Source organism: Nycticebus coucang, chromosome 18 (genome assembly GCF_027406575.1).
Source record: "Nycticebus coucang isolate mNycCou1 chromosome 18, mNycCou1.pri, whole genome shotgun sequence".
NCBI classification, from domain to species: Eukaryota; Metazoa; Chordata; class Mammalia; order Primates; family Lorisidae; genus Nycticebus; species Nycticebus coucang.
In genome coordinates this window covers 42,949,289-42,975,285 of record NC_069797.1, presented here as the reverse complement: position 1 = coordinate 42,975,285, position 25,997 = coordinate 42,949,289, and the positions used below count along the sequence as shown (strand labels likewise).

The 25,997-nt window shown below is 44.4% G+C and overlaps 1 protein-coding gene across 1 annotated transcript in view; it reads left to right on the top strand.

Annotated features, from left to right (window-relative positions):
• Positions 1 to 25,997, top strand: part of YPEL2 (yippee like 2) — a 74,244-nt gene that overhangs the window by 23,949 nt on the left and 24,298 nt on the right. Inside the window, exon 2 of the mRNA XM_053569805.1 lies at positions 486 to 799. Within this exon, the coding sequence (XP_053425780.1) occupies positions 683 to 799 (117 nt within the window). The 5' untranslated portion in view covers positions 486 to 682. The remainder of the gene's footprint in view (positions 1 to 485; positions 800 to 25,997) is intronic.

The window sequence follows — 25,997 nt, the reverse complement described above, 5'->3', positions numbered from 1 at the left end:
CGCCACAAGGCCCGGGTATTTTGTTGTTGTTGTTATTGCTGTTTAGCAGGCCTGGGCTGAGTTCGAACCCACCAGCTCTGCATGTGGTGCATGTGGCTTTTTTTTTGAGACAAGGTCTCACATTGTCACTCTGGGTAGAGTGTGATGCCATCATAGCTCACAGCAATGTCAAACTCTTGGACTCAAGTCATCCTCTTACCTCAGCCTCCCAAGTGGCTGGGACTACAGGTGCCTGCCACAACGCACAGCTATTTTTAGAGATGGAGTCTAGTTCGTGAACTCTCACTCTAGAAAAGCAGCAAGACTGGAGTCTCTAGTGGTTTCTTTATCATTCATTGGCCATCTTGGGTGTAGCACAAGAAACAGAAGGGGATCATTTTATCCTGTAAGTGTTGCCCGCCGTCTGGGTGGCACTTAGATCCTACTTGTTCTTCGGAAGCCCCACTTGATCAGCTAATGATACTCTCCTAATCTTGGTGTTGCAGGCTGCTGAGAACCAGCCCTAGACCTCTGCTTGAGGGTCCTTCCTCTGAAGACATCACTAGTGTGTGGAGCCTGCCCCACACCCACCCCCTGCCAAACCACGGCCTTTACCTGTGTCTTCCGGTGTTTCCCGTGCGACCCGTCCTGTGGGAGTGCCTCGTGGGCTGCCCCAGAGTTCACCCCACGATCAGCGGCGCCAATGGTGAAGATGACAAGATCCAAGACTTTCCAGGCGTACTTGCCCTCTTGCCACCGGACCTACAGCTGCATTCACTGCAGAGCTCATTTGGCCAATCATGATGAACTAATTTCCAAGGTACATCTTTCCTGCAGGCCTTCCTTGCCTCCCCTCGGGGAGGATGCTTACTGCTTCTAAGGTTGCAGAGGTGTACAAACTCCCCCCAGGAGACCAGGGTATTTGTACTCCTTTTTCACAGGGGAGGCTGACCTGCAGGACTGTTGCACTCCACTGAGAAATAATTCTGAGTTGGAGGGACAGGATAGTAGTTTAGTTAGCTATTTTGGAAATTAGATATCATCCCTGTTGGAGATTTTGGGGAGGCTTAGCAGATTGGAAGCCACAGAGGGGCTGGGCAGAGCAATTGATTGGAGCCTCATTCTCTGCTGGGTTTAGGTTGGCAGTTGGACGCTGTGAAACTGAATTCTAAGGAAAAAAAAATGTCTTTTAAGAAGGGTTCCTCATGGGCAGTGCCTGTGGCTCAAAGGAGTAGGGCACCAGCCCCATATACTGGAGGTTGTGGGTTCAAACCCAGCCCTGGCAAAAAACTGCAAAAAAAAAAGAAAGAAAAGAAGGGTTCCTCAGCTGAGATGAAATGGGCCCTGGGAAGGTTGTGACACTGTGGAAGTACTGAAATGGGTTGTTTTTGGAAAGAAGAGCAGGGGCCTTTATGTCTCATATTTATGAGGTAATAGGGTGTGAAATTTGGTCAGAATCAGGAAAGAGAAAGGAATCCTAATTTTCCTGAGGATCTTTTTTTTTTTTTTTTTCCTGAGGATCTTTGGCAGCTGCTCTCTAAAGTAGGAGCTGGGTAGGTTATTAACGAATAAATAAACCCCGCATCCCTGTTGTGCAATCCAGAAACTGGATCCTTTAGGCAGCAGTCTCAGGGGAACTACCCCCTTGCTGGCCCTAAATTCCCAGAGAGGGAGAAACAGGTTTTACTAGGCTGCATGCTAAAAGAGCCCATGGGAGACTTTTCCCTTAAAAAGCATCTTTACTGAGAATGGTCTTCATACCATTAAAGTTAAAAAACAAAAACCTTTATGCAGACCCAAATTAATTAAAAAAAAAAAAAATCAGTGTTCCAAATCTATATACAAGAGCCGCTGGAAGAGGTGGCATTGCTTTCTTGTCTCTGGTTTGATAGCCCCAGTCAGAGAAGGGCAAAGGATCCAGCCAGCAATTACAGAAGTTTTTTCCAGCAGGCTGATTTGACATAGGAAGTGGAGAAGGCTGCCCAGATAAGCAAGTCTGCTTGAGGACTGAACCCCCCATTCTAGGCCTATTCCAGTGTCCAGGGTCACTGAGCCTGAAGCCTCGAGCCCTGTTCTTTGCCCCACTTTTTCTTCTCCGAGTCTCTGCTCATTATGCTTTTTTTTTTTTTTTTTTTGTAGAGACAGAGTCTCACTTTATGGCCCTCTGTAGAGTGCCGTGGCCTCACACAGCTCACAGCAACCTCCAACTCCTGGGCTTAAGCGATTCTCTTGCCTCAGCCTCCCGAGCAGCTGGGACTACAGGTGCCCGCCACAACACCTGGCTATTTTTTGGTTGCAGTTTGGCCGGGGCTGGGTTTGAACCCCCCAACCTTGGTATATGAGGCTGGCACCTTACCGACTGAGCCACAGGCGCCGCCCTCATTATGCTTCTTTATGCTGCTTATGTTTCAATTGGCCTTTAGCTTTCTTCTTTTTTTTTTGCAGCTTTTGGCCAGGGCTGGGTTTGAACCCACCACGTCTGGCATATGGGGCCGTCGCCCTACCCCTTTGAGCCACAGGTGCCACCCTGGCTTTTTTCTCTTTTAACTAATCCATCTTGTCTCAGATTCTGTTTGAATTTTGGAGAACCCCTTAAGTCTGGCAGTTTGGCTGTGGGGAGGCTGTGTCAATGTGGGAAGAGAGGGGTCAGTCCCTTGGGCATGGGAAGTAAGCCTGCAAACTTGGAGGGGAATGCAAATTCTGATTTTTTGGAGGGGGGGCAGGCAGGAATCTCTAGAGAGGGTATTGCCTATATCCAGTGGGGAAGCCAAGACATTATTTTTTAATTTTTTTTATTTTTTGAGACAGAATCTCATTATGTTGCCCTTGATAGAGTGCCATAGCGTCACAGCTCACAGCAACCTCAAAATCCTGGGCTCAAATGATTCTCCTGCTTCCACCTCCCAAGTAGCTGGGACTATAGGCGCCTGCCACAATGCCCAGCTATTTTTTGTTTCAGTTGTCGTTTAGCTGGCCCAGGTTGGTTTCGAACCTGCCAACCTCAATGTATGTTGGCTGTTGACGTAACCACGGTGCTATGTGTGCCAAGCCTCAAGACATTATTGTTATTATTATTTATTTGAGACAGAGCCTCAAGCTGTTGCCCTGGGTAGAGCACTGTGGCATCACAGCTCACAGCAACCTCCAACTCCTGGGCTCAAATGATTCTCCTGCCTCTGCCTCCCAAGTAGCTGGGACTACAGGCACCTGCCACAACGCCTGGCTATTTTTTTGGTTGCAGCCCTCATTGTTGTTTGGCAGGCCCAGGCTGCATTCAAACCCACCAGCTCAGGTGTATGTGGCTGGCACCTTAGCCACTTAAGCCACAGGCACCAAGCCAAAACATTATTTTAATATAAGGAAGAAATGCTATGTAGCATAAGAAACTGAGATACCAATAAAGTGTATTTTACCACCCTCTATGTAATAAAAACTGCTACTTGACACTTCATTAATGTTATCTCACTTAACCCTTATAAGAAGTGTTTTTTTTTTTTTTTTTGTAGAGACAGAGTTTCACTTTATTGCCCTTGGTAGAGTGCTGTGGCATCACACAGCTCACAGCAACCTCCAACTCCTGGGCCTAGGCGATTCTTCTGCCTCAGCCTCCTGAGTAACTGGGACTACAGGCGCCTGCCACAATGCCCGGCTATTTTTTTTTTGTTGCAGTTTGGCCGGGGACGGGTTTGAACCCACCACCCTCCGTATATGGGGCCGGTGCCCTGCTCACTGAGCCACAGGCGCCGCCTATAAGAAGTCTTTAAGCGAGGGATGTCAGTCATTTTATATGGATAGAGAAGTTGAGACTCATAAAAGTTGTCTAAGATCTCCAGTCAGAGGTTCACAGAAGAGAGTGTGATTACTTTGAGTGGGTGTTCAGGTTGGATTTCTGGAGGATGTGGTTATTTGACCGGGCCTTGTAGGACAAGCAGAAGTTGAATATATGGAGATGGTAGTGGTCTTCACAGTTCATGACTCATCTCTTGGGCCCGGTACACAGGGCCGTTAATGCTCTGGTAGAGCCTAGCCTTTGAGTGAGGTCTCCTGCCAGTTCTTCACTTTGTTTCAGCCCCTGGGCACTAACCATCATTCCCTGAATATGCAGGTAGGAGTATTTCAGACCTCTGTGCCTCTACCAAGAATGCCCTTCTTCACCTCCTTCCTCTTTCCTGTGAACCTTCATGTACGTTCTTGGCCGTGGCCTGTCAGTTTTTTGTTTTTTTTTTTTTTTGTAGAGACAGAGTCTCACTTTATGGCCCTTGGTAGAGTGCCGTGGCCTCACACAGCTCACAGCAACCTCCAACTCCTGGGCTTGGGTGATTCTCTTGCCTCAGCCTCCTGAGTAGCTGGGACTACAGGCGCCCGCCACAACGCCCGGCTATTTTTTTTGGTTGCAGTTTGGCCGGGGCCAGGTTTGAACCTGCCACCCTTGGTATATGGGGCCGGCGCCTTACCGACTGAGCCACAGGTGCCGCCCAGGCCTGTCAGTTTTGTGTCTCCCACTCAGAACTTGACTTGTGGCAAGAGCTCAAGAAATGATCAAATGGATGGATGGAACTTGAACCTTGGGAGAAGACAAGTAATAAGCAAAAAAAGACTTTTTGGCTTCATGTCCTCCTTCCTGCCCCTTTTGGGGCAAAAAGACTCATTCATAAGTCCAGGCCAAAATCAGCATGGGCTTGGGTTTCACTGGCTCCAGCCACTGCACAGATGGGGTGCATTAGAGCTTGATTTAGAGAGTTGGGTGAAATGCCTGGCTGTGGGGAAAGCGTGAGGGAGCTGTGGTTGGCATTGCACAAAGATTCCTTTATTTCACTCCCCAGCCACCCCCAGTGTTAAATAATCTATAGATTTTTGTGCAGGTCTGCTTAATGGAAAGAGCATTGCTCCAGCCCCCTCTTTGGAAAATAGGCCTTTCTTTTCCTTTTTTCTTCTCTCTTCTATTTAAGAAAGTTGAAGTAGAGAATGTCTCTCCTGTTTTCTTCCTTCTTGACTTAATCTCCTATGCAGTTTCGGAATCTTCCCAGTGGGAGTTAGGAACTGGGAAGCAGATAACTGGAGCTGAAGCAGCAGTTTAATTAAATGATACATTGTATTTATAATATAGGGCCTTTGGTCTGAAAGCCTGACATTAGTTTGGTGCAAAAAAAAGTGAGTCTGCATTCATTATGGAGAAGTGATACGAAGGTCTGTGTCTGTGGCCAGCAGAACTGGGAACCCGACCAGAACTTCCAGCAGGCTTCCTATCAGTGTGCGTACATGGAAACGTATGGTTTTAAGTTTTTAAAAACAGTTAGGGCCTGTACTGACAGCCCAGTGCAGGATTCTTTCCACCTGCCGGGCTTGATCTAGCTCCCTAGGGGCTTAGTTGCCTAGAATCAACTGTTTAACCTGTGTCTCAGTTTCTTGCTCATAAAATGGGTAAAATAATTAAAAAAAAATTTTTTTGAGACAGTCTCACTTTGCTGCCCTCAGTAAAGTACTATTGGCGTCATAGCTCACAGCAAGCTCAAACTCTTGGGCACAAGTGATCCTCTTGCCTCAGCTTCCCAAGTTGGGTAAAATAATATTTGTTGTGTTTATGGGTATCTTATTCCATTAGGGTAGCTAAAATAAAGTACCATGAATTGGATATTCTTTTTTTTTTGTAGAGACAGAGTCTTACTTTATGGCCCTCAGTAGAGTGCCGTGGCCTCACACAGCTCACAGCAATCTCCAACTCCTGGGCTTAAGCGATTCTCCTGCCTCAGCCTCCTGAGCAACTGGGACTATAGGCGCCTGCCACAACGCCCAGCTATTTGATTTGGATATTCTATGCACAACATCAGTTTGTTTCTTACAGCCCTGGAAGCTGGGAATTCCAACATCAAGGGGCAACCAGATTCAGTGTCTGGTCAGGGCCTGTTTTCTGCTTCACGCTCAACTCCTCCTCACTGTGACCTCACTGGGAGAGAGGGATCTCTCTGGCCACTTTATAGGGACACTCATCCTACTTATAGGGCTTTTGCCCTCATGACCTAATCAATCATGCTTGAAAGGCCCCACCTCCTAATACCATCATCTTGGGTGAACATTTCAACATGTAACATGTGAATAAAGATAGCACAGACATTCAGACCATAGCAAATGGCTAGTAGCTAGGACGTGGTGTGTGCTTACTATGTGCCATTCCCATGGGGAAAGCATACCTTACTAGGAAGAAGGATAGGTTTCTGTCTTTGGGTTGTTACAAGGCACAGGTGAGATCATGAATGTGTGGGTGGTTTGCAAATTACAAAGCTCTATGCAAATATAAAGTAGTCTATTTTCTTGTCTTAGTCTTACTGTCTAAGGACCAAAAAAAAAAAGTAAGGGGTTGGTTGGAGGGGATTGTTTCTGCTTGATACCAAATAGATTTAGTTTAGCCAAGATAGCTTTGCTTTGGAACCTGGAGCACAGGAATTGGATATGAGGAAAAGGCAATAGAAAGCTGAGGGTTTCTGTAGAAAGGTTAACACAGCATTGGATCTGTAGGATGGTGGTGGTGGGGACTCTTTGAATTGATGACAGAACTATCTAGGCAATGTGCTGAGAGGCGTCCTATAATTTCTTTCTTAGGGGTGTTGTGGTCTAAATGCTGGAGTGTTTGCATGCAGAGGTATTTTGAGTTGGCACGAGGAATTGCTCACATTGTTGTTTCTTGCTTAATGGTGCAAGCCCTAGTATAAAAATATGCTGTGGTTATAAAGTAATAGCTTCAATTGGACCACTTAGTTGGCTTAAGTGAGAATAATCTAAACACTCATTTCAGTGGATATGATCTGTTAATGGAATCCTGAATCTTCACATGGCTTTTGTATGAAAATTTTCTTTTTCTCTTTTTTTGCAGTTTTTTGGCTGGGGCTGGGTTTGAACCCACCACCTCCGGTATATGGGGCCGGCGCCCTACTCCTTTGAGCCACAGGCGCTGCCATGTATGAAAAATTTCTGTCTGTAGTTCTTCCCTTGCCTCCCTTCTGCCAGCCTTTTGTGGAGTGGGCCATTTAGGAAAGGTAAATTGAGTAATCTGTCACAGACCCACTTTGGGGATTTGTGATTTCGTTCCATCTCTAGTGCTTTGAGTCCTTGGAGGAAAGGTGTTGGAGGAGGCTGAAGAGGTGGTATCTAGTGCAGATGGAAGGAAGACATCTTTTCTCACCCACAAACTTTTAAAGTTACTGTCATGATAGATCTTGAGGTCAGATTATCTTGTGACAAATACGGAATTCCCAGAATTGCAGATCACCTGATCCAATCCCACAGGCAATGAGGAAACAGGCCACAGGTGACTCAGGGACCAGCCTGAGGTCACAGCCTCTGAGGCAGGGATCTCTACTTCACACCCCTCAACTGTATTCTGTGTGAGGCATCCTGGCCTGGCTTGTTCTCAGGTGCACAACACTCCTTCAGAAAGAAGTTGGAGATATTTAGAAGTCAAGCTGCTTTTGTTCCCTGTGGAGCTCTTTGGGGTTTACAGTGGTAACGTTTTTGTTTTTTCTTCTTACCTAGAAATTAGATGGGGCATTGGTTTGCAAGGCAGGGAGTAAGAAGTTCTCTCTAAGGTTTGCACTGATTTAGTGGCTGCTGAGAGGCTGACTCTTCCCTCAGTTTCCCACCTTTGCCTCTGAGCCAATGAGTCTCAGACTTTTTTTTTTTTTTTTGGTAGGGACAGAGTCTCACTTTATGGCCCTCAGTAGAGTGCCGTGGCCTCACACAGCTCACAGCAACCTCCAACTCCTGGGCTTAAGTGATTCTCTTGCCTCAGCCTCCCGAGTAGCTGGGACTACAGGCGCCCGCCACGACACTCAGCTATTTTTTGGTTGCAGTTTGGCCGGGGCCGTGTTTGAACCCACCACCCTCCATATATGGGTCCGGCGCCCTACCCACTGAGCCACAGGTGCCGCCCCTTAATTTTTTTTTTAAATGTCAGTATTTCTTTTTTTTTTGTAGAGACAGAGTCTCACTTTATGGCCCTCGGTAGAGTGCCGTGGCGTCACACAGCTCACAGCAACCTCCAACTCCTGGGCTTAAGCGATTCTCTTGCCTCAGCCTCCCGAGTAGCTGGGACTACAGGCACCTGCCACAACGCCCGGCTATTTTTTGGTTGCAGTTTGGCCGGGGCCGGGTTTGAACCCGCCACCCTCGGTATATGGGGCCGGCGCCTTACTGACTGAGCCACAGGCGCCGCCCCAAATGTCAGTATTTCTTAAACAGCACTGCAACAATGGCAGAAGTGATACATTATGATAAAGTTCCAGCATAATCCAATAAGCCCAGTTTCAAAACATATTCAACTAATTTGGCTTTTGTAAAGAGAATCACATTTCCAACTTCAAATTAACTTCTTTTCTGCTACTGTCTGACCTGTGAAAGCCTTGTCTCCTACTAATGAAGTGTTAGCTCTTCCATATTCCTCCAGGACTATCTGTTGACCACCCAGGAAGGAGTGACAGGTGAACTGTCTGCATAGAAAGTCTCTAGACAGACAGATGCGTTTAGATTAAAGTGTTTCTTGGTGATACGAAACTATTTGAAGCTTGTAAAATACAGTACCTATGGTATCTTGCCTACTTAGGAACAGATTGAACCAATTCTGAGTAAAGGGAGCACTAATTAGGCTGGAATAATTTGAATAGCATGATTGGTCCAGAGTGGGACCATTTTCGTGTGATCTCAAGCGTTTTTGGCATTTGTGTGTGATGGCAGTGGGAGCTATGCCTGTACTTGATCTTTCTTCACACTGGCTCCATTGTGTCATTGCACAAATGCTCAGTGTGTACTCGCGCGCGCGCGTGTGTGTGTGTGTGTGTGTATATGTATACACGCGTGGAGCACCATGTTAGATATTATGATAGTATCCTCAAAGAACTTTTTTTTTTTTTATTAAATTGTATCTGTGTACATTAATGCGATCATGGTCAAAGAACTATCTTCAAAGAACTTTTATCCTAGTAGGGGAGATAATAGGTCTACAAGTCGTTCCTTCTTTTCTTGAACTTTCTACTTCACCTTATGCTTCTCCTAAAGCATTTTTCGCAGTGTGATGATGCGTGTCTCCCATTAGCCTGAGTGAGGCCATGATTTTGATGTCATTTTTGTGTCTCTAGCACCAGCACAGCACTTAAGACTGGTCAATTCTCAGTGAGTATTTGAGTGAATGACTATTAGTACTTGAAGAAAGAGATCTTCATCAGTGTCTACAATCTGGGGTCCATGGACTGGCTTCGGGACTGGGGTAGGGGAGTCCAGAAATTATATGTATAATTCTGTGCGTTTGTATATTTTCCTAGGAAGGGTTCCGTAGCTTTCATCAAGCTCTCAATGGAATTGTTGGTTAAGAAATAAACAAAAACCCTAAACTTGATCCATCTTTCTAGAAAGTAAGATTTTAGGAGGACTTGGTGGAAGAAGTGGTATTGAGCTGTTCTTGGCACCTCACCACATGGCCACAGAGGGAGGATCCCGGAAAAAGAGCAGCAGGAACAAAGAGCCAGAGGCTGGGGGCAGCCATTCTCTTGGGTTAGATATTGAGAAACTGTGAAAACAAATTAAGTGTAGGTTGAAGACAGTGTTTTAGAAGAATGTAAGTTAGGACTTTATCCTGTTGGCAGTTAGGTGCTCCTGAAGACTTTTGGACAAGTAACAATGTGACCAGCACCTTGCCAGTGTTGCCGGGGTGTGGTAGATGGACTCCTGAGGAAAAGACTAGAACTGAGGCAACTCAGCTGGGCACGGTGGCTCATGCCTCTAATCCTAGCACTCTGGGAGGCTGAGGCAGGAGGAGTTTTGAGGCCAGGAGTTCAGCCTGAGCAAGAGTGAGACCCCGTCTCTACTAAAAATAGAAAATTACCTCACACAATGGTGTGCTCGTAGTCCCAGCTACTCAGGAGACTGAGGCAGGAGGATTGTTTGAGCCTAGGAGTTTGAGGTGGCCGTTGGCTATGATGATGCTACTGCACTCTAGCCAGACAGGACTCTGTCTCAAAAAAGAAAGAAAAAAAAAAAAAAGAAATGGGGGCGGTGCCTGTGGCTCAAAGGGGTAGGGCGCTGGCCCCATATGCTGGAGGTGGTGGGTTCAAACCCAGCCCTGGCCAAAAAACGCAAAATAAAGAAAGAAAGAAAGAAAGAAATGGGGGAACTCTGTATGTCCTTTGCTTGTGGTCTGAATGTATTCTGGACACGTTAGTCATTTAGTAAATATTTGGTGCCCACTGCTTGGCAAAGAAATACAAGTCTTCTATGTTTTTTTAAAGAAATTGTTTCAGTCATTTGTAGGCATGAATAAAGGTTATTGAGTCCAGGAAGTCACGCTCTTTCAACGGGGAGACAGACCAGTTCCACAGTCATGTCTGCTACCCGTGAAAATTAATGATCTGGGCACATGGAGCATCATTTGCCCCTTTATTATAAAGGGAGCTGCTGGGACCAAATCTGGTGAATCATCTTTGTGTGTGTGTGTGTGTTTTTTTTTTTTTCTGCAGACTGCAGGCAGCTGGAGCACAAATCTGCTCAAATGTGATCCTTTCTATGTGGTTACTTTAAATACCAAAAGGAAATGTTGACTTGGGCGATGAGGCATACCCTGAAAATTAACTCTGTGGTTTGCAGATGCCTGTAAGCTTCTAGTTACAAGATTGGTTTATGCATTAGCATCTAGGCATTCAGCAAGTACACTGATAATCAAGCTTGTGTTCCTAGTCAAAATCCAAAGAAACACTTTTCAACAGGGTAGAAGCAAGAAGTAGGTGCAAGACCCCTATGGTTTTATTTGAGCATTGGCACGCCCTCTGGCCTCTGGAATGGTAAATCTGCATCACTGCTGGCTGTATTGGGGCCTGGGCAGGATTCACTGTTTTGCAATGATGGTTCAGTTCAATATTTCTTGTGCTTTAAACAACACTCTAGGCCCTAGGATAAGGAGATGAACCAACATAATTCCTGCACTCAAATGGCGTACGATCTTTTCTTTTTTCTTTTTTTTGAGACAGAGTCTCACTTTGTTGCCCTTGGTAGAGTGCTGTGACATCACAGCTGACAGCAACATCCAACTCATGGGCTTCAGCGATTCTCTTGCCTCAGCCTCTCAAGTAGCTGGGACTATAGGTGCCTGCCACAATGCCAGGTTATTTTTTAGAGACGGGTCTTGCTCTTGCTCAGGCTGGTCTCCAGCTCCTGAGCTCAGGCAATCCACCCACCTCAGCCTGCCAAAGTGCTAGTGTTACATGCACAAACCACCATGGCTGGCCTTAAATGGCCTACAACCTTTAGGAAATGTGGGAATGCAAGGCTCACCATGAGACCAGAGAGTGTTGCAGATGAGTGAGCTTGTGTTTCATGCCATGGCGAAAACACAGGATGAAAAAATCTGCTTTCCTATTATTATTATTTTTTTATTTTTTTTGAGACAGAGCCTCAAGCTGTCGCCCTGAGTAGAATGCGGTGGCATTACAGCTCACAGCAACCTCCAACTCCTGGGCTCAAGCGATTCTCCTGCCTCAGCCTCCCAAGTAGCTGGGACTACAGGCGCCCACCACAACGCCCGGCTATTTTTTGGTTGCAGCCGTCATTGTTTGGCAGGCCTGGGCTGGATTCGAACCTGCCAGCTCACGTATATGTGGCTGGCGCCTTAGCTGCTTGAACCACAGGCGCCGAGCCTGCTTTCCTATTATTAACTACCATTTATGGAGCCCCTTCTATGTGACAGGAACTTCTTTTACAAGTTCTCCTTATTTTGTATTAAATATAACAGCCCTTCAAGGTGGAGATCAGGTGTCCTGCCTAAGGCCTAGGTTATCACCAAATGTGTTCAGGTCTAGGTCTGGTTGTGCCTTTTTAGTACAGCTAGTATGACCTAGCTCCTTTTGGCATTGGCTATTTTATGATCTTTCTCAGCAATGTTTATGGTAAATCCTACCCTGTCTTCCCTCCTACCATTTCCCTTCCTGGAGAATCATCCTTTTCTTTCTGTTTAATTCCTATCCATTTTCAAAGACCAGAGCTCTAGTATATTTTTTTCTGGGATGCTCCCTGCTCTTTAGGGTGCTCTGTCTCCTCTGAATGTCTGTCGCACTCACTGCCTGGTTGTTCATTGGACGATTAATAATGGCTCTTGTGATATGGTCTGCGTTATTGTGGTTACATGCACTTTTTATGTGTAATTGTCTTCTTTCCTAACAAAATTCTAAATGTCCTGGAGTCATAACCTCAGAATTTGAGAGCTAGAAGTACCTTTGAACCTGAGTTTTCTAGTTCACCTCCTCATTTTACAAATTAGGAAACCAAAACCCAGAGAGAAACTGCCCCTTGATTTTGAACTTTGCTGCCTCCTCCCCAGCACACCACATTACAGGCACCCACAAATGCTGGTGGCAGCCCTGCGAGAGTGCTAGCAGCCAGGAGGATGAAAGCATCAAGCTGGACACTCTTGAGCAAGACTGTTCACCTCCCTGCCTCTCCTTTCTTCATCCATCCAAATGAGTACAATAGATTAGACTCTGTAAAGTTCCTTCCGCCGCTCCCATCCTCTGGTTCTTTTAATAGTATAGTAGCAGAAGATGATATGGGGCAACATAACTTAGCAGTTAACAGTATAACCACTGAGCCAGAATTCTGGGTTCAAACCCTGGCCTGTTCACTCAGTAGCTGTACATGTTAGCAACCTCTCTGTGTCTTAACATCCTTATCTGCAAAATAAAGAGTAATGTTAATGTTGATACCTGATGGAATTTTTATGGAAGTTTAATGAAGTAGTCAACGTGAAGCACAGAAGTGGTAATTTAGTACCTGACATATCGTGAATGCTTAATAAATGTTGGTAACAGTTGTTACTCTGTGAATATTCACTAAGCAAAACCAAGTGGCAGGTGACACTCAAGCCTAACCAGGTCCTGGCCCCCACAGCAGTCCTGGGACATTGCTTGTTAGTCGAGAGTCTCAGCTATTGCCCTTGAACCACACAGGTGTCATCAGTGAGGCCTCTATCATCACTGAGTTCCTTATTACAAGGGGACTGCAGGTCTCAGGAGGTAATTAAATAACAGCAGCGGCACCTTCCACTGCTGCTCTCTTGGACCTTACCTGCAAGCAGCAGCGAGGCCTCTCTAGAATTTAATGGAAAAATATACCCCTGCGTTCTCCCCTTCCGGTCTGTCAGGTGGTTATTTTTCCTCTGACCCACACAAGGACCTCAGTCCATCGAGACAGTGGCAACCCACGCAGCTGGGAGAGAAGTCCCTGGCCTGGTTGTTGGAGCTGCAGCTGAGAATCGCTTGTCAATTTGCTTCAGTCTGTGTTGTTTCAGGGTGGGGGTGGAGGGTTCTTTTGAAAGGAGCCATTTTCCTTTTCTTAATAGAATCTTGGACACCTTCATTTTCAAAGCCCTCAGCAAAGCTCCTGAGAAGAGGGTTTGACCTGCTGACCCAGAGTATTATCTCTGGGGTCAAGGCTGCCAAGCCCAGGAAAGCTGTAGTTTCCCTCCCCTGTGTGGCTTACTGCTAGTGGCTGGACAGTGAGTCAGAGGAAGAGAGGAGGAGATGGCTCCACCAGCTGCTGCTAAAAACAACAACATCTAATCAGTCCATAAACTCCCTCCCCTCCGGACCACAGTGCAGTCCAGAGGCAGAGCAAGTGGCACTGGTTTTCCCCTCCCCCTTGTCCTCCAACAGCCTTGGGTCTTTGAAGGGATAACTTAATGATCATCAAAAGTAAAGTTATCTATCTCTGGGGGCCCAGGAGCTCCTTTTCCATCCTGTGAGGGTTGGGCCCACCAAGAGCATTCACTGCCACCTTAGTTTCCCAGCAGATAGCTGAGGGATCCTGAGTGTTCCCCTGCCAAAATAAAGATCCCAGAGCAAAACCTGCACTATTGTTTGTTCCACATTTCATGAGTTCCTCTTATGTGTTAGATACTGGGGGTGTGGTGGCAAACAGATGTGAACTTTGCCCTATGTGAGCTTGTACCCAGTACCCTCTGGTTGCTGGAAGGCCCAACATGTGAAAGTGCAGCTGGTGGCAGCGGAAGTGGGGATCTCCATCCTGAGCCTGGCTACCAGGGTTACCTGGGGCAGCCAACATTTCCATGTCACGTTCTATTCAGTTTGCCTGGTTTTCATGAGCTGCCCAAGTGTCTACAGGTTTTTTTCCCAACTGTTTCCTGCAGTGAGCTAGTGCAGCCTGGTGAGGTAGCCTGGTGAAACAGCCCGCTGTTTGCCAAAGTGTGTTTGGAGCAGTCTGTGTTCTCAGCACCAGGCCCCACTCCACTGGGTGATGGCTGCTTTGTTTATACTCCTGACCTTCTGAAAGTGCCCCAACTTTACCCACAGCTGGCCTCTCCCTTTTAGATGCCAACTATTCCATAGAGTAGGGCTCTGAGGAGGTTGTTACGGTTCATCCCAGACACATTCACCTAGCGAACCTACTGAGAGGGAGTGAGTGAAACCAGACTTCCTGGGGCTCCTTCGAGCTTGAAGCTCCATATTTCTTGATTCTCCCCTCAACAGGAGAAAGGAAAAAAGCCAAATATATCCACAGGGGGAGGAGAGCTCCTCCCTTTCTGTCTTACTTGTCTATAACAAGAGGCCAGCCTGCCCTGGGCACTGTGGGAATAGGTGCTGGGTAAATACGTGAGGAAGGAAAGCTGATAAGATAAGGTCTGACAAATCTAGGTCACCAGGCTGCTGCCAGGCACCTGGGTGACTGGTCACCTTGAAACTGACAGGAGGAAGATGGACTTTTGTCCAGAGCCCAGACTGGCTAAGTTCCCATGCCTTTGTTTACTCATTTGATAAACATTAATGGAGCTGGATTATGTGCCAGGTCATGTGTTAGGTGTTTCAGGCCCCTGTGTGTTTCTGACAGGCAACATCTCCTGGATCCCAGCCCTGTAGCCAGCGCTAAAAAAAAGAAATGACTTCATTCAAGAGCCAGTTGGTCCACTAACTTCCAGGATAGGGGCAGCCAGTCCCTTGGTAGAAGGGGGGGCTGTTTGGAGTCTTGATTCCTGGTTCTTTGGGCTAGATCCAAGGGCCTACAAAACTTTTTCTGTAAAGGGCTGATAGTAAATATTTCAGGCATTCCTAGGCATATGGTCTCAGCTCTTCAGCCTTATAGAAAACATAAACAAATGAATATGGATGTTTTCCAGAAAAACTTTATCTGCAAAACAGGTGAAAAGCTCAACTTAGACCTTGGACTGATTGGCCCTACCTCTGGGCTGGATGAGAATGATTGTTGTGAAGTGGGTGTTAAGAAATGGGTGTCTGTCAGTGGCTCACGCCTGTAATCCTAATACTGTGGGAGGCTGAGGAAGGTGGATTGCTTGAGCTCATGAGTTTGAGACCGGCCTGAGCAAAAAGAAAGACCCCCATCTCTACTAAAAATAGAAAAACTGAGGCAAGGGGATTGCTTGAGCCCAAGAGTTGGAGGTTGCTGCGAGACCCTGTCTCAAGAAAGAAAGAAAGAAATGGGTTTCTGTGATTTCAAGAGGTATCTCAAATCAGCATGGTGGCTACATTTGGTGTGGAGAGTGCAGGGTTGAGACACTGTGCTAATTGACAGGGTGGTGCCAGTTAGCTGCATGAAGAATTCCATTCCACTTCAACCCAGCCATGTAGCACCCACAGGTTCCCACCACAGGTTACAAGGTGACTCAGCCACACAGTGGACATAGTTTCCTATAAGCTCATCACTCTCATGGGAGAACAATGTGGGTTTCTGCTGAGGGAGAGGTGGCACCATTTTAAAAGCCTTGAATAGGGGTCAGGCCACCCTCTGCTCTAGGCCTGGCTTTGCACTAAATTATCAGTGTGGCATTGAACAAGCCACTTAACCTCTGATCACTCAGCCTCTATTTAATGCAACTATATGAGGCACAGGGGATACAGAAATGGGCATAACAAAATTCTTGCCCTGGAGTAGCTTATGTTCTAATGAGGAAGGCAAACTATTATAAAATGTAGTAAAGTGAAACACATCCTTTGAGTAGGTAATTGTTTGGGATGCTGTGGGGCAACAAGTAAGGTGAGCATTTACTAAGTGAATAAGAAAGAGGAGTGCGGGCGGCGCCTGTGGCTCAGTGAGTAGGGCACCGGCCCCATATGCCGAGGGTGGCGGGTTCAAACCCAGCCCCGGCCAAACTGCAACAAAAAAATAGCCGGGCGTTGTGGCGGGCGCCTGTAGTCCCAGCTGCTCGGGAGGCTGAGGCAGGAGAATCGCGTAAGCCCAAGAGTTAGAGGTTGCTGTGAGCCGTGTGACGCCACGGGACTCTACCTGAGGGCGGTACAGTGAGACTCTGTCTCTACAAAAAAAAAAAAAAGAAAGAAAGAGGAGTGCATCTTAGAAGGGTACAGGTGAAGTTTACTAAGTGTAGAGTATAAGGGTTTGAAAACAATAATTAAGAAAATGCCATGAAGGCTATGTTAACCAATTTGGTGAAAATATTTCAGACTGGATATGGAATCAGCACATTGTACCTCATGATTGCATTATTGTACACAGCTACGATTTAATAAAAAAAATAAGAAAGAGGAGTACATTCTGAGCAGAGACAGAGAAACATGGAAGACATTGAGCCAAGGCAGGTGGCAAGAACATCTTTGAGGGAGGTAGGAGTTGAGCAGGGTTGGATCATGCAAGGCCTAGCAGGCCGTATGAGGGACTGAGACTCAATTCTGGATGCTACTGGGAGCCCTTAAAAGATTTTAAGCAGGCTTGGCCTCCGTAGCTCAGTGGTTAGGGTGCCAGCCACATACACCGAGGCAGGCAGGTTCAAACCCAGCCCGGGCCTGCTAGACAATGACAACTGCAACAAAAAAAACAGCCAGGCCTTGTGGTGCGTGCCTGTAGTCCCAGCTACTTGGAAGGCTGAGGCAAGAGAATCACTTAAGCCCAAGAGTTAGAGGTTGCTGTGAGCTGTGATGCAATGGCTCCCTACCAAGGGCAACATACTGAGACATGTTTGTGTCAAAAACAAAACAGAACAAACAAAAAAAGATTTTAAGCATGGCAGTGATAGGATTTGATTAAAATTGGTTGAGAATATTTTAACATGGCCTGTTTTGAAAAGTCAACTTTTTTTTTTTTTATTGTTGGGGATTCATTGAGGGTACAATAAGCCAGGTTACACTGATTGCATTTGTTAGGTAAATTCCCTCTTGCAATCGTGTCTTGCCCCCCGAAAGGTGTGGCACACACCAATCCCCCCCCTTCCTTTCCCCACCCCTCCCTCCTTCTTTCTCTCTCTGCTTTCTCCTTCCTCCACCCCCCACCGTGAGGGGGGGTCATTAATTGTTTGTCATTAATTGTCAAACAATTTTATTATTTATTGTTTGTCATTAATTGTCCTTATATCAAAATTGAGTACATAGGATTCATGCTTCTCCATTCTTGTGATGCTTTACTAAGAATAATGTCTTCCACTTCCATCAAGGTTAATACAAATGATATAAAGTTTCCATTTTTTTTAATGGCTGAATAGTATTCCATGGTATACATATACTACAGCTTGTTAATCCATTCCTGGGTTGGTGGGCTTTTAGGCTGTTTCCACATTTTGGCGGTTGTAAATTGAGCTGCACTAAACAGTCTAGTACAAGTATCCTTATGATAAAAGGATTTTTTTCCTTCTGAGTAGATACCCAGTAATGAGATTGCAGGATCAAATGGGAGGTCTAGCTTGAGTGCTTTGAGGTTTCTCCATACTTCCTTCCAAAGAGGTTGTACTAGTTTGCAGTCCCAACAGCTGTGTAAAAGTGTTCCCTTCTCTCCACATCCACACCAACATCTGCAGTTTTGGGATTTTGTGATGTGGGCCATTCTCGCTGGGGTTAGATGGTATCTCAGGGTGGTTTTGACTTGCATTTCTCTAATAGATAGGGATGATGAGCATTTTTTCGTATGTTAGCCATTCGTCTGTCTTCTTTAGGGAAGGTTCTATTCATGTCTCTTGACCATCGATATATGGGATTGTTGGCTTTTTTCATGTGGAGTAATTTGAGTTCTCTATAGATCCTAGTTACCAAGCTTTTGTCTGATTCAGAATATGCAAATATCCTTTCCCATTGTGTATGTTGTCTCTTTGCTTTGGTGGTTGTCTCCTTAGCTATACAGAAGCTTTTCAGTTTAATGAAGTCCCATTTGTTTATTTTTGTTGTTGTTGCAATTGCCATGGCAGTCGTCTTCATGAAGTCTTTCAGCCGATATCTTCCTGTGTTTTTCCTATGCTTTCTTTGAGGATTTTTATTGTTTCATGCCTTAAATTTAAGTCCTTTATCCATCTTGAATCAATTTTTGTGAGTGGGGAAAGGTGTGGGTCCAGTTTCAGTCTTTCACATATGTATATCCAGTTCTCCCAACGCCATTTATTGAATAGAGTTCTCCCAACACCATTTATTGAATAGAGACTTTCCCCCAAGGTATGTTCTTATTTGGTTTATCAAAGATTAGGTGGTTGTAAGATGTTAGTTTCATTTTCTGGTTTTCTATTTGATTCCAAGTGTCTATGTCTCTATTTTTGTGCCAGTACCATGCTGTCTTGAGCACTATGGCTTTGTAGTACAGCCTAAAATTTGGTATGGTGATGCCCCCAGCTTTATTTTTATTACTTAGAACTGCCTTAGCTATACGGTGTTTTTTCTGGTTCCATACAAAATGCAGAATCATTTTTTCCAAATCTTGAAAGTACAATGTTGGTATTTTAATAGGAATGGCATTGAATAGGTAGATTGCTTTGGGAAGTATAGACATTTTAACAATGTTGATTTTTTTTCCCAGCCATGAGCATGGTATGTTCTTCCATTTGTTAATATCCTCTGCTATTTCCTTTCTGAGAATTTCATAATTTTCTTTATAGAGGTCCTTCATCTGCTTTGTTAGGTATATTCCTAGGTATTTCATTTTCTTTGAAACTATGGTGAAGGGAGTTGTGTCCTTAATTAGCTTCTCATTTTGACTGTTCTTGGCGAATACAAAGGCTACTGACTTATGGACATTGATTTTATATCCTGAACCATTACTGTATTTTTTGATGACTTCTAGGAGTCTTGTGGTTGAGTCTTTGGGATTCTCTAAGTATAAGATCATGTTGTCAGCAAAGAGGGAGAGTTTGACCTCCTCTGCTCCCATTTGGATTCTCTTTATTTCCTTGTCTTGCCTAATTGTATTGGCTAGAACTTCCAGCACTATGTTGAATAGTAAAGGTGACAGGGGACAACCTTGTCTGGTTCCAGTTCTAAGAGGAAAAGCTTTCAGTTTTACTCCATTCAGTAAAATATTAGATGTGGGTTTGTCATAGATAGCTTCAATCAGTTTCAGAAGTGTTCCCTCTATGTCTATACTCTTCAGTGTTCTAATTAGAAAAGGATGCTGGATTTTATTGTATGCTTTTTTTGCATCTATTGAGAGGATCATATGATCCTCTGTTAATATGGTGGATAACGTTTATGGACTTGCATATGTTAAACCAGCCTTGCATCCCTGGGATGAAACCTACTTGATCATGATGTATAACTTTTTTGATGATAAGCTATAATCTATTGGCTAGGATTTTTGTTGACAATTTTTGCATCTATATTCATGAGTGAAATTGGTCTGAAATTCTCCTTCTTGGTTGGGGCTTTTCCTGGTTTTGGTATCAGGGTGATGTTTGCTTCATAGACATGTTGGGGAAGATTCCTTCCTCCTTAATTTTTTGGAATAATTTCTGCAGTACAGGAAAAAGCTCTTCCTTGAAGGTTTGATGGAATTCTGGTGTGAAGCCATCTGGACCAGGGCATTTTTTGGTTGGAAGCTTTTTTATTGTTTCTTTAATCTCAGTGCTTGAAATTGGTCTGTTCAGAAGCTCTATGTCTTCCTGGCTAAGTCTAGGGAGAGGGTGTGATTCCAAATATTGTTCCATTTCCTTCACATTGTCAAATTTCTGGGCATACAGTTTCTGGTAGTATTCAGAGATGATCTCTTGTATCTCTGTGGGATCAGTTGTTATTTCCCCTTTATCATTTCTGATTGAGGTTACTAGAGATTTTACTTTTCTATTTCTCGTTAGTCTGGCCAATGGTTTTTCTATTTTATTTATTTTTTCAAAAACCCAACTCCTTGTTTCATTAATTTTCTGAATGATTCTTTTGTTTTCAATTTCATTTATCTCTGATTTGATTTTGGATATTTCTTTTCTTCTACTGGTTTATGCTTAGATTGCTCCTCTTTTTCCAATTCTTAAGATGGCTTGTGAGTTTGTTGATGTGCTCTCTTTCTGTTTTTTGAATGTAGGCATCTAAAGCGATAAATTTTTCTCTCAAAACTGCTTTTGCAGTATCCCACAGGTTTTGGTAGCTTGTGTCTTCTTTGCTGTTATGTTCAAGGAAGTTGATGATTTCCTGTTTTATTTCTTCCTGCACCCATCTGTCATTCAACAGAAGGTTGTTTAATTTCCATGCCTTTGTGTGGGGTCGAACATTTTTGTTAGAGTTGAGTTCCACCATTAGTGCCTTATGGTCTGAGAAGATACAAGGTAAAATATTAATTCTTTTTATTCAGTTGATATTTGTTTTGTGTCCCAGGATATGATCAATTTTGGTGAATGTTCCATGGGGTGATGAGAAGAATGTGTATTTTTTTATCTTTGGGATGGAGTGTTCTGTATGCATCTATCAAGCACAGTTGTTCTAGGGTCTCATTTAAATCTCTTATATCTTTGTTTAATTTCTGTTTAGAGGATCTGTCCAGCGCTGTAAGAGGAGTATTAAAGTCCCCTGTTATTATGGTATTATCAGATATCATATTGCTCAGACTGAGTAAGGTCTGTTTCAAGAATCTGAGAGCATTTAAATTGGGTGCATAAATATTTAGAATTGAAATATTTTCTTATTGTATTTTTCCCTTGACCAAAATAAGGTGACCATCTTTGTCTTTTTTGACTTTAGTTGCTTTAAATCCACATGTATCTGAAAATAAGATTACAACTCCTCTTTTCTTCTGAATTCCATTTGCCTGAAAAATTGTCTTCCAACCCTTGACTAGGAGTTTTAATTTGTCTTTTGAAGCCAGGTGTTTTTCTTGCAGACAGCAAATGGATGGCTTGTGTTTTTTAATCCAGTCAGCCAATCTATGTCTCTTCAGTGGGGAATTCAAGCCATTAACATTTATTGAGATAATTGATAAGTGTGGTAGTATTCTATTCATCTTATTTTGTGAGAGTCCATTGCTTGGTTTTATCTTTCGCATCAGTGTGGAAGTTAGGTTCTTTGCTGCTGATCCATTGTGATGGTCAGTGTGTAGAACAGGTTAAAGTATTTCCTGTAGAGCTGGTCTTGTTATGGCGAATTTCCTCAATGTTTGTATATCCGTAAATGATTTGATTTCTCCATCAATTTTAGAGCTTAGCTTAGCAGGGTATAGAATTCTGGGCTGGGGGCGGAGCCTGTGGCTCAGTCGATAGGGCGCCGGCCCCATATACCAAGGGTGGCGGGTTCAAACCCAGCCCCGGCCAAACTGCAACCAAAAAAAAAAGTAGCCGGGCGTTGTGGCGGGCGCCTGTAGTCCCAGCTACTCCGGAGGCTGAGGCAAGAGAATCGCTTAAGCCCAGGAGTTGGAGGTTGCCGTGAGCTGTGTGAGCTCACAGCACTCTACCGAGGGCCATAAAGTGAGACTCTGTCTCTACAAAAAAAAGGAAAAAGAATTCTGGGTTGGAGATTGTTCTGTTTAAGTAGATTAAAGGTAGATGACCATTGTCGTCTTGCTTGGAAAGTTTCATTAGAGAAGTCTGCAGTCACTCTGGATTTGCCCCCGTAGGTCAACTGGCGCTTACTCCTGGCAGCTTGCAGAATGTTTTCTTTTGTCTTGACTTTGGACAGGTTCATCACAATGTTTCTTGGAGAAGCTCGGTTAGAGTTGAGGCAACCTGGGGTCCGATATCCCTCTGAAAGCAGTGTGTCAGAATCTGTGATGATATTTGGGAAATTTTCATTTATAATATTCTCTAGTATAGCTTCCATTCCTCTGGGGCATTCTTCTTCTCCTTCTGGGATTCCTATAACTCATATGTTGGAATGCTTCATAAAGTACCATAATTCTGACAGTGAACGTTCTGCTTTCTCTTTCTTCTTTTCTGCCTCTTTAACTATCTGAATTATCTCAAGAACTTTGTCCTCTACCTCCAAAATTCTTTCTTCTGCGTGGTCTAACCTGTTGCTGATACTTTCCATTGCATCTTTAAGTTCCCTAATTGACTGCTTCAGTTCCTTCAGCTCCTCTATATCCTTTCTATATTCTTCATATCATTCATCTCTTATTTGATTTTGTTTTTGGATTTCCTTTTGGTTATTTTCCACTTTATTAGTAGTTTCCTTCATTGTTTCCATCATTTCTTTCATTGTTTTCATCATGTGTATTCTAAATTCCCTTTCTGTCATTCCTAACATTTCTTTATGGGTGGAATCCTCTGCAGTAGCTACCTCATGGTCCCTTGGAGGGGTCACTATGGACTGGTTCTTCATGTTGCCAGGAGTTTTTGGCTGATTATTCCTCATGAGTGATTTCTTTTATCTGTTTCCTTGCCCTAATTTTCCTTTCACTTCCTCCTGCTCTTTAAGTTCCCATGCCTGTGGACTAAGGTTTCCATGAGTCCTTTTGGTACAGGACCAGAAGGATGAGAAGGTTGAAGAGCAAGAAGGGATAAAAGAAAGAAAAAGAAAGAAAGAAAAGAAAATATAGAAAGGAGAGGGGGTGGGTAAAAGGGAATATTGACAGAAAGAAGAGAGGCACAGAAAGAGGGAGACAGAGGAATATACCCTGTTTCCCCGAAAATAAGACAGTGTCTTATTTTAAGGTGTGCTCCCAGAGATGCGCTAGGTCTTATTTTCAGGGGACGTCTTATCTTTCCTGTAAGTAGGTCTTATTTTCGGAGGATGTCTTATTTTTGCAGAAACAGGGTAGGTGTACAGTAGGATACTTTGACACAACCTTAAAAAAATCCCAACCTCTGGAGGTGCCTGGTAGCTTGAGGTCAGCAGCTCTTTGCTAACCTGATTGGACTCAGTACTCCACCTCCACCAAGTAGAGAAGAAAGACAAAAATGCTATAAATCAAACCAAAACAAGCAAACAGAAAACTTTACGGCATAAAAATTGGGTGAAAAACCAAATAATAGGGGTAAAGAGACTAGCAAAAATGAAGTTCTAATTGTTGAAAATGGCAGCAATGGGAAATTGTATTTAAACTAGAAAAATGGAAAAGAAAAGAAAGGAAAAAAAGAAAAAAATCTGTATGGAAAAGGTTGAAATTAAAAAACAAAACAACAACAAAATAAAAAACAAACAACCAAAACAAAGCAGAATGTATATCTTGTTGAATATTGTCTGGGCAACAGGTGGTCTTCTGGGGTATGAGATGTTAATCACAATGCTATACGACTGGCGGCCTCCACTGATTTCTGAAACCCCTCAGGGTGGAGACCCTAAATCTCTCTTCAACCCTCTTAAAAGGCACTTTAAACTTCTTAACTTGGCTAAGCAGAAGCTTTCCCAGGAAAGTGCTTGCCGCTGGGATCACTGCTGAAGTGGCTATCCACTTACCCAGTGTGGCAAAACTGGTTTCACCCTGTCCCTGAGGGTTAAGGCTATAAGGCAGCTCAGTCCCCGCCTTTAGGCTGCTCACTTACTAAGTTACTAGCTCCCACCGGATCCTTGCTCTGCGACCCTGAGGGCGGAGCTTGCCGGGGCAGTTCTCTCACAATGGCTCCCTGTGGTCCACAGCTGAACACTATTAGCTTTGTCCGGCTCAGCGGCTCAGTCTGGGGCCCTACATAGCGCCCAAAGTTCTCCGCACTCCTGCTCAAGCTCCCCCCAAGGCAATTCAATTGAGTGCCAAGTCCAAAAACACCAAAACAGTTCACAGGTAAGGCCTTTCCAGTTTGCAGTCTCACTGCTGCTGTACTTACAGCTGCTGGCAGGATTAAACCGATCGAACGCATGCAACCACTTGCCAGTTTTCCACTGTTTTTGTCCTCCTCTTGGGGTCCAGAAGTCTCTCGCTGACTCCCTGTATCCTCAAAGGGATGATTATAGGCAGATCCCACCAGCCAGAGATGCCTGGAGTCTTATCTCCCCAGACTCACAGTGCCCAGTTGCAGGGGAGCTGTTACTCGGCCACCATCTTGCTCCGACTCTATGAAAAGTCAACTTCTTTTTAGCTTTTATATACCGTATATCCTTGATCTTTGTATGACACATTGATATTGTGTAGAAGTTAAGGAGCATCTATACTTTGTATGACACATTGATATTGTGTAGAAGTTAAGGAGCATCTATAATGTGCGTGGCTATTTATCATAGTCAGGCTCATTCTCTCCCTTTATGGAAACAGTGAGCAGCCATAACTCTGAGAGGAGGGGCTCTAGAAGTTCTGTGTGGCCTGTGGTTTTGGTAGGCTTGGTTGCTACTCTATCTTGCCTGACTCTCCGGGCTTTTTGAGCGAGGCTCACTGAATCATTGTTAGCTGGCAATTGTGGCCCCACATTTAAGAGTTTTTCTATTTGAAAGGAAGAACTGAGCTGCAGGATTCTGATGGTTCTAGTGTAGCCTTGAAGTTTGGGACAGGGCTAAGTGAAGGGGAAAGTAAGTGGCTTCTGCAGTCTTTGTATTTTAGGTCCTGTCTGAGAGTAGTTGAAAACTGGGTTTGGAAATGGAGATTAGTTCAGACCAGTGTTTTTCAACCTTTTTTTTAATCTCACGGCACCCTTGAGCCCATCGTTAAACTTCTACGGCACACTTAAATTATGTTGGTCGGAAAAAAAAAAGTAAAAAAACCACCTACTATGCTTTGGACTTCTTTCAAAAATACTTTACTTAATGATCTTTAAAATCCTCTCGTGGCACGCTGGTTGAAATATCACTGGTGTAGGCAGTGATTCCCAAATCTGAATCACTTGGGATAAAAAGGCCGATTTCCCGGCCCCACCCCAAAGATTTCTATTCTGAGGGTCTCAGTGTAATGTAGAATCGGGGTCCTGATTGGACTAAGGGAAGCATATCACCTGGGATGCAGGATTCAGCGAAGCACTGACTCTCAGAGCTGTTTAAGCACAGGGTTAGCACATCAGCCCTGTGTGTCCTTAACTTCCATGCTCTAGCTTTCTGGCTTGCCTCACCCTAGTCCCAGCCCTGCTAGGGTTTTGTATTTTTCTAAGCACTCCTGACCCATTCTGATGCAACTAGTACTAATATTTGGGAGCCACTGTTCTAGGACAAGTGTTCCAAGGACTTGGGAGATTCCCACACATGTTGTCCTGCACCTCACTACCCACCATTTAGCTCTTCCCACTCACAGTAACTCCCTCAAGCTCCAAAGGGTGGATTTGACTGACATTTACTTGAAAATGAGAACAGTACTACAGCTTGGACTCTACCTAACAAGCACCAACAATGTAACCTAATTGTCTATACTCTCATATTAATCTGAAATAAAATAAATTTTCTAATAGCCATACCTTAAAAAAGTTAAAAGGGAGAGAAGGCAGTTCTTTGGAGCCCTTCTTCTAATAATATCAGTAGTCATCCTTTTATTGAGTGTCCGCTAAATGGCAGGTGCTGTGTGAGGCACTTTTTCTATGAATCCTGTCTTGTCTCATACCAACCCAAGGTGAGATGTACTACTATTGTTCCTATTGTCAATGAAGAAAGTGAGACTTAGACAGATTGAGGTGACCTAGGGGACCCGGCTGGGAAATGGCAGAACCAGAATTTGAATTTGGGCCTGACTCTGTGGTCCTTGCTCTATCACATGGCCCATTTCTTGCACTGAATTAGCAGAGGAACCCAGCCCGGGTTCTTATCTTGGTCCTTCTTAAGCGGTTTGTCTGGCTCTGAAATCACAAGGTAACCCCCCGTTTCTGAGCATCTTGCACTTGGAGCAAACATGACACCCCAGATGTCTTCTGTATTGTTTTCTAAATAGGGTTTTCTGGCCCGTAGCTTCATGGCAAACAGAGGAAGGATGGAGGAAGAGCACAG